Here is an 8511-nt window from a genome sequence, read left to right on the forward strand (position 1 = left end):
AAAGAATAAAGGCAAACTGAGTTGCGTAGACCAGTCTTCTACCATTTCTTGGGAAGAACTGGAATGGACCATGGATTATTACGAACAAAAGGGAACTGCTGTGGTTCCTTTAGAGGAAATGAGACCGCATCGATTTGACATCAGGAACCATAGGATTCCCCGTACAGTATTGACTCCCCGGCATGTTAGCCTAGGAGTGGGCTCGCCCCTACACATTTACTTTGAGCAAATCTACGAATGGTTTGACGTCGCACCCATCCAATTGTCACCCAACTCATACAAATTAGCGGCGGGGCTATACATTTTGTACAAGGAGGAGGGTTACGGCGCGCCCTCTATGGAAGAGCTCAGCTATTTCTTTCGTCTCACTAGGAGTTCTCTGGGTTACTTTTTCTCGTTGTTAGAAAACAACATAACAATAAGGGCTTCAGTGAAGGGCACGTCTCACACATTAAGAAGTGGAAAGAGCCTTTCTTTTATGTTTACAATACAAAGAGGGTGAAAACCCAATTCAATATTTCACCAGGTGAGAACATTACTGTTGGGGAGGTGCGTCCTCCCATCACTTGTCTTTGTATTTCATTATTTCTTTTCCAAATTGCTAACCTTCGGCTTCTTTTCTAGTGGAACGTGGCATGTCCTCTCTAGACGAGGAGGCGTCTGAAAGGGCGCAGCATATATTAGATCTTCCTCACGAGAGGAAGAACATGTCCACTCTGGTCACCACCTGTTATCTTCAAGAGGCGGGGTTTCTTTCCCCTAACATCGGCTCTAAAGTAGAGTTTAAAGTTTCTAGGGATGGCAAGCCCTTAGTTGATAGAAAACATAGATATTCGAGGAAAAGGCCTAGGGAGCAAAGACCTGATGATTCATTTGATAGAGGTATTATAGGGCACGCCCTTCTTTCCCCCCACATCAAGATAATCTTATTCACAGGACGCGTCTTGCATTTACTTATTGCAGTTATTCTATCCATTTACCTCGTACAACTGTATATAAGACTAATGTATCTTTATTCTCGTTGTGCAGGTATGACGTCCGTTCTCACATTTTTGCAAAGAACAAAGCTCAACTAGGGAGAAGGCGCGTCCTCCCAACCCTCTGCTTCGAAGCGGGGCGCGCCCGGACTTGACATCCCGAAACAGGGTGACCGACCCGGTCCTGCTCTCGAGGATTCCCGAGTTCCCAAGAAGCAACGGGCGACCAAGAGGCAGAACATCCTTCCATCCACCAGTCTCTCCTCCAGGGCTCTAGGGGAGATTGGTGCATCAATTGCTTCTGACGATGAGTTGAGGGCGTGGCGCGCCAAATCTAATTCCGAGAAGGATGAATGGATCCTTAAAGCCAGTTGTGAGATGTTCACAACATGGACCGAGAGAATGCAAAAACTGCTCAGGGGACCCGTCTCTCGAACCTAGAGAAGGAAGTTTCTCTACTAAAGAAGGACGTAAAAAAGCAGGAGAAAGCGCTGCAGGCTGCCGAAAACGCAAAGAAGGCAGCCGAAGAAAGCTTAAGTAAAGAGACGGCGCGCCTGGAAAAAGAACTTGCTGACCTGGAGAAGGCGAACTCCAATCTTGAGTCAACAAACAAGAGTTTGGTGGAGGAGAGGGAAAAAGCGGAAGGCGCGTCCTTCTTTGAAGGGGTGTGCAGCTATGTCGCCAACTTCCTTTCTGGGGAGCCAGACTACGACTGGCTTCCTAAGTTTGGGAAGACAGCGGCTAACTTCATGGCTGAGTTCCCTTCTCAGCATCCAGAACTCCTGGCAGCAAAAAAGGCTGAACTGGCTGCTACTCTTGCTAGAGAGGCTGAAGAGGCGCGCCAAGAGGGCGAAGTCGAGGAGGAGGACGCGTATCTCCCGTAGTTGTTCATTATTTGTTTTCTTTATCCTGGAATCTTATCATACAACGATTGTTTTGCATATTTTGAGGAGCGGGCCCTCTGTAAAACCCTGCAAGTTGTAATATATTTATTGTTTTATTGGGGCTTGCCCTAAACATTTAATTGTGTTTAATTTATAACACGCAATCTTCTGTTGTTATCACTTTCTTTCATGCCTTCATGTTTATGATCATATAATAGTATAAACGATGAATCAGAAGAAGGGCGAGCCCTCCCTGGTGGGCGCGTCCTGCCATATCTAAACATTAACCTTTTATTCGAAGATGGAAAGTCATGTTCTTATGTTTTTTGAGTACCTGATGAATTATACTTTCCAAGGAAGAGTGACTCATGCCCTTCCTCTCATGACATCACTTTCATAGGGGGCGCTTCCTCTGATAGGGGACGCCCATCAAGCCATAATTTAGGAAAGCATGGCCTTTACATACTTTCAAGGATGAAAGCCTTATTTCCATCAAGTCTATTTTGCATGAATATTATGTTCATGCTACTCCCCAAGTGATCTATCTTATTTTCTGGAATGACAGGGGAGGGCGCGCCTCCTAGACAGTTTATAGCCTATTAGCACTTGATATTTTCTGGAATGATGGGCGAGGGCGCGCCTCCTCGACAGTTTAAACGGTCGGGGATTATAATTTTCAACCAACACATTAATTTCGAGTAAGGTGAGGTCGCGTTTTTTCCAAGGGCGCGCCTATTGAACCTAGAGCTCTGTCTAACCTTTTTGGATAGTTTATAAATCTTAAAGCCATTGTTCTCCAAAGCAGCCCCTTTCAAGTGGAGAGAGGGCGCGGCCTCCATTTATACACATTGGCGCGCCTGTATTAAGAACACATTGCACACACTTTTGTATGGGGAAAAGAGTGGCTCTAGGCCTTTATTAAGGATAATTGAATCGTAACATGGCCTTTGGCCCATAGTAAATCTGATAACTAATGAGCTCGAGTACGAAACCGCACCCGTCCCAAGGAGCTGTTAACTCCAAGGGGACATAAAAGGACTAGCAAGGGCCTTAGTCTAAAGAAGAGCGTATGTATACTACTCCCCTAGACTAGGTATGATGTTTAGTCATCGCTAGTCTACGTAGCCTGTGGCTACTGATAATACTTCTTCAGATGTTCTGCGTTCCAAGGTCTTGGAACGGGTTTTCCATCTAGGTCCTCTAGTCTGTAGGTAGCTTTCCACAATATGACCTTCACTTTGTAGGGGCCTTCCCAATTGACCCCGAAGACTCCATGTTGGGGATTCTTGTTGTTGAGTACAACCTACCTAAGGACAAGATCCCCAACTTGAAAGGGGTGAGCCTTCACCTTGCTGTTATAGTACCTAGCCGTCCTGTGTTGATAAGCGGCCAGGCGTAGTTGTGATATAGCTCTGATTTCTTCAATCATATCTAAGTATAACCTCTGACTTGCATCATTATCTAGTCGATCGAAGTAGTCTCTCCTGAATGATCCTGCTCCAATCTCGATTGGAACCATGGCCTCGCATCCATAGGATAGGACGAAGGGCGACTCCCCGGTCGTTGTCCTAGGAGTTGTGTTATAAGACCACAGGACCATCGGGAGTTCCTCTGGCCAATTCCGTTTGCTATCTTCAAACTTTGTCTTCAGAGTATGCTTGATGATCTTGTTGACCGCCTCCGTCTGCCCATTGCTTTCGGGGTGGTACACCGCCGCGAAATCCTTCTTGATGCCGAGGTTTTAACATAGGCCTCTTAACTCCTTGCTGTCGAACTGCTTTCTGTTATCCGAGATCAGCTTGTAGGGGACTCCAAACCCGCAAAAAATAGGGTTAAAAACAAAGTCTGTTATTTTCTTGGCTGTGATGGTGGCTAGGGGTGCGGCCTCTGCCCATTTGGTGAAGTAGTCTACGGCCACCACTACGTACTTCGCTCCTCCCTTGGCTTTAGGGTGTTCTCCGATTAGGTCTATCCCCCACATAGCAAAAGGCCAAGGACTGGTCATGGTGGTGAGGGACGTGGCTGGGCTGTTTGTAAAGTTGGCGAATCGCTGGCACTTGTCGCATGCTCTGGCGAAGTTGAAGGCATCGCTCCTCAGAGTTGGCCAGTAGTACCCTTGTCTCAAAATTTTCATAGCCAGAGAGTTACCTCCTGAGTGATTTCCACATATTCGTTCGTGGATTTCCCTCATCACATATGTGCACTCCTCTCCGTCTATACATTTGAGCAGCGGCTGGTTAAAACCTCTCTTGTACAACCCCCCATCGTATTCTACGTACCTGGCGGCCTTATATTTCAGCTTTCAGGCTTCGGCCTTATCTTCAGGCAGCCTACCCACCTTGATGAAATTTCAAATTGGAGTCATCCATGTGGGGCTCTCATCCTTGTCTTTGATTTTTGTTACCTCAAGCTCGGGGATGCTAGGTATCTCCTGCATTTCCAAACGGATTACTCCCAATAAGGCCGCGTCCTTCTGGGATGCTAGTTTTGCGAGGGCGTCTGCATCTCCATTAAACTCTCTGGGTACCCTGTTCACTTGAACTTCTTCGAACTGATCTAACAACCCTTGGACGCATCTTAGGTATATGGCTGTTTTAGGTTCTTTTGCCTGGTATCCTCCTTTGATGTGCTCGACTACCAACATGGAGTCGACCTTTACAACAAGCTTCTTCACCTTCATTTCAAGTGCTAACCTCAACCCCCCAATCAGGGCCTCATACTCCGCATCATTGTTAGAGAGTCAGAAGGTAAAGTGAATTGCGTTCAAGGGTCTATGCCCCTCCGGACTTACCAACACTATCCCGGCTCCTGCACCTTCGTTGTTTACAGCTGCATCTATGTGTAATGTGCACCAAAGCTCGGGCATGTCTTCCTTTGGGTATGTCTGTTGTGGCGGTAGGTCAGGATCATACTTTATTAGGAGGCCGGACTCCTCCCCATCTTCGGTGAATTCCAAGATGAAATCTGCTAGGGCTTGTCCCTTGATGGCGGTCCTTGGTTTGTAGTCTAGGTCGAACTGCCCCAACTCGATTGCCCACTTCATCATTCTACCGGTCACCTCTGGTTTATGCATAATCTGTCGGAGGGGGTACACCGTCCTAATTTCTACCTTGTGCGCCCGGAAGTAAGGTCGTAACTTTCGGGTTGCGTGCACCAAAGCATATACTAGCTTCTCCATGCTCGTGTAGCGTGTTTCTGCGTCTAACAACCTTTTGCTTACGTAATAGACCGAAGATTGCCCCTCCTCATCTTCTTTTACCAATACAGCACTTATGAAATAGTCCGAAACGGCTAAGTAGAGGACAAGCGTCTCTCCTTCTTGAGGTTTGGCCAAGAGAGGTGGCTCACCCAAATGCTTCTTGATTTTTACAAAGGCGTCTTCACACTCCTCTGTCCACTCGAAATCTTTGGATGCGCCTTTGATGGCCTTAAAAAACTCCTTGCACTTCTCCGAGGATTTAGATACGAACATGTTTAAGGCGGCTATCCTTCACGTCAGACTATGCACTTGCTTAACATTGGCTGGGGACTTCATGTCAAGCAATGCTTTGATTTTTGCTGGGTTGGTCTCTATGCCCCGGTGGTTGACCATGAAGCCGAGGAACTTTCCCGACTCTACCCCGAATACACACATTTGTGGGTTGAGCTTCATCCTATACTTCCTCAAAATTTTGAACATCTCCGACAAGTGAGAAACATGGTCGGCGTCCTTTTTAGATTTGACCACATGTCGTCTACGTATACTTCCATCGTCTTCCCAATCTGATCTTTGAACATCATGTTCACCAATCTCTGATAAGTCGCTCCTGCGTTGATGAGTCCAAATGGCATACCGATGTAGACGTATAGGCCCTGTCCGTGATGAAGGAGGTGTGCTCCTGGTCGGGTTCGTACATGGGAATCTGATTGTATCCTGAGTAGGCATCCATAAAGCTGAGGAGGGCGTGTCCTGCCGTTGAATCCAATTGTTGGTCGATACAAGGGAGTGGGAAACTATCTTTGGGACACGCCTTATTGAGATCCGTGAAGTCTATGCACGTGCGCCACTTCCCATTGAGTTTTTTGAGAAGTACGGGGTTTGCTAAGCATTTTGGATAAAATGACTCCTTTACCAATCTTGCTTTCAAGAGGCGATCGACCTCCTCCTGCAGGGCCTCGGCTCTTTCTCCCCTGATGGGCCTTCTCTTTTGTCTAGCACCTTTTTTGGAGGGGTCGACATTCAAGTGATGGCACATAACTGCAGGGTCTATCCCTACCATATCTTCGTGGCTCCAAGCAAATACGTCGAGGCTATTTGTAAGGAATTCAATCAATTTGCTTCTTACCTCTGAATTTAGTTTCGATCCTATCTTCAGGACCTTGCCATCACTCCCTGGTGTAACTTGTATTTCAATCGTATCCTCGGCTGGCCCTGTATTCTGCACTTGCATGGGTAGTCTTGGGTCTAGATCGAAATCAAACTGATGCGGGGCTATCTTTTGGTTGGTGGGCGCATCCCCAAGGGCATCTGTGGGAGGCGAGGGCTCGTCCAACTCCATGACGACCTCCTCTTGGTTTTGTTTTCTGATTTTATTTGGGGGCGCGTCTTCTGCCTCAATAATCCGTTCTTCACATACTGCCAACATCGGCTCATTGGTAAAGGGTCGTTTATTTTCGTAAGGTGGGTGTCCTCCAGATATTGGGGCAGTGGGCGTGTCCTCGTTATCACTTTCCGGGTATTGAACGAGGTACAGGGCATGAACTGAATGGAGCTCCTCGTGGGGTGGCACTCCCTTCCGGTTTCAGAAGTTCTTGAGCGACCGACCATAGCAATCACGAGATTCATACTGGGACCCTTTTACGCAACCGACTCCTCCGGGGGTGGGGAACTTTAAGGTGAGATGGTAAATGGAGGTGACTATCCTCATATCTTTTAAGAGGGGGCGTCCCATGAGTGCATTATGTGCCGAAGGATGGTCGATGATCACAAACTCGGCTATTTATGTGGCTGCTCGTGGAGCCTCCCCTAGGGTGACTGGCAAGCGAATGGTTCCTTTGGCTTTTTTATCTCCTCCAAAGCCATATATGTAAAGATTTTCTACGGTCATGTCTTTGTCTGGTAATCCCATTTTCTTGTAGGTGTCGTAGTAGAGGATGTTGACTAAACTCCCATTATCAACAAATACCCGATGAACATTTAAGGTGGCGATGCGCATAGCGACCACTAAAGCGTCGTTATGGGGATGGTGTACCCACCTCGCATCGTCCTCCGTGAATGTAATGTCCATAGTTTCTCCCTTTAACACTCTCGGGGCTCTGGCTGACAGATGGTTTACATTGGTCAGGGGGTAGTCCCTTGCTTCTTTGGCGTATTTTTCCATTGCCTTTCGGCTACCTCCCCCTATGTATGGTCCTCCGAATATGCTCCTGATGCTACCTTCCCTTACAAACTGGGTGTCGATAGGTTTTTCGCCTACCCTGTCATTCTGCGAAGCTCCGAGGGCACGTCTTTCCGGGGGGTGGTCAGTCCTATACTTTTTTACCCACTCCGTAAGGTATCCTTCTTTGAGTAAATATTCAATCTCTTCTTACAGATGTCGGCACTCGGAGGTGCTATGTCCGGCCGACTCGTGGAAGTCACAATATTTCTTTTTGTCCTTGGCTATGTGTTGGGGAATAGGTTGAGGTCTTTGGAACGGCACCTTATCCTTACTCACTGCGTAGATGTGTTCAGCTGAGACTGTTAGCGGGGTGTATGTTCCTGACTGCCTCGGAGGAGGGCTCCAAGACCTTTTACTTGAAGTCATGTTTACCCTACCCGGAGAGCGGGCGCGTCCTCTTGTTTCTGGGCTAGGAGTGAGATCTTTTCTTTTGTACTTTGATTTGGCGATCTCCTTTTGGTTCTCGGCCAGCGACTGTTCTACCTTGTGAAGGATTCGGCTGCGGAATATAATTCGGACAAGGAGGCCGGGTCCTTCCCTTGGAGGTGCTTCCAGAAGTCGGTACCCACCTTAAGCCCAGCGATGAGGAAGTTCTTTATGGTTTCATCTGAGGCTCCTTTTACTCCCATGGACTCCTGATTAAACCTCTTAAAATATGCGGTCAAGGTTTCGTTGTCACGCTGCTTGACGTTGGCTACGGTAGTAACGGGCGGAGCGTACTTAGTTGCGGCCTGGAATTGTGTCATGAACATATGCTGCATGCCTTCCCAAGAGGAGATGACCCCTCCTCCCAAATTTTGAAACCATTGTTGGGCACTATCTCTCAAGGTTGCTGCTAGGAACCTGTATCTGACTAAATCGGAGATTTGATATAGGTCCATCTCGATGTTGAATCTGATTAAGAATTCGCGGGGATCAGCATTCCTGTGGTAGCGGAGATCAGCATTCAAGGTTCTGAAACCAGTTGGTAATTGGGCTTCGCGGACTGCAGCGGTAAATGGTGAGGAGATGTGTGGCGTTGTCGTGGCGGTGCCAGCTTGCAAGAGGGCTAGTAACTTCTTTAAGTCTTCAGGGTTGAAGGTTCCGATTCTTGGGATGGTCTGAGTGGTTACCAGAGGGGTAGCGGTTGCATTTGCTAGGTTCGTGTTGGCCGCTGTGGCCTGAAGTACATTGTTGGCTAAGGTTTGGGTAGCAGTTGGTTGGACGATTTGGGCTAATGTTTGTGATGGG

General features: G+C 47.6%; 1 protein-coding gene across 1 annotated transcript; it reads right to left on the reverse strand.

Moving 5' to 3' along the window:
• Positions 1-6840: 6840 nt before the first annotated feature.
• LOC108218255 (uncharacterized) lies at positions 6841-7647 on the reverse strand. Its single transcript, XM_017391160.1, has 2 exons — positions 7433-7647; positions 6841-7369 (listed from the first exon to the last, which is right to left on the reverse strand). The coding sequence occupies exons 1-2, from the start codon at positions 7645-7647 to the stop codon at positions 6841-6843; spliced, it is 744 nt and encodes a 247-aa protein (XP_017246649.1).
• Between the last annotated feature and the right edge of the window lie 864 nt (positions 7648-8511).

Source organism: Daucus carota, chromosome 3 (genome assembly GCF_001625215.2).
Source record: "Daucus carota subsp. sativus chromosome 3, DH1 v3.0, whole genome shotgun sequence".
NCBI classification, from domain to species: Eukaryota; Viridiplantae; Streptophyta; class Magnoliopsida; order Apiales; family Apiaceae; genus Daucus; species Daucus carota.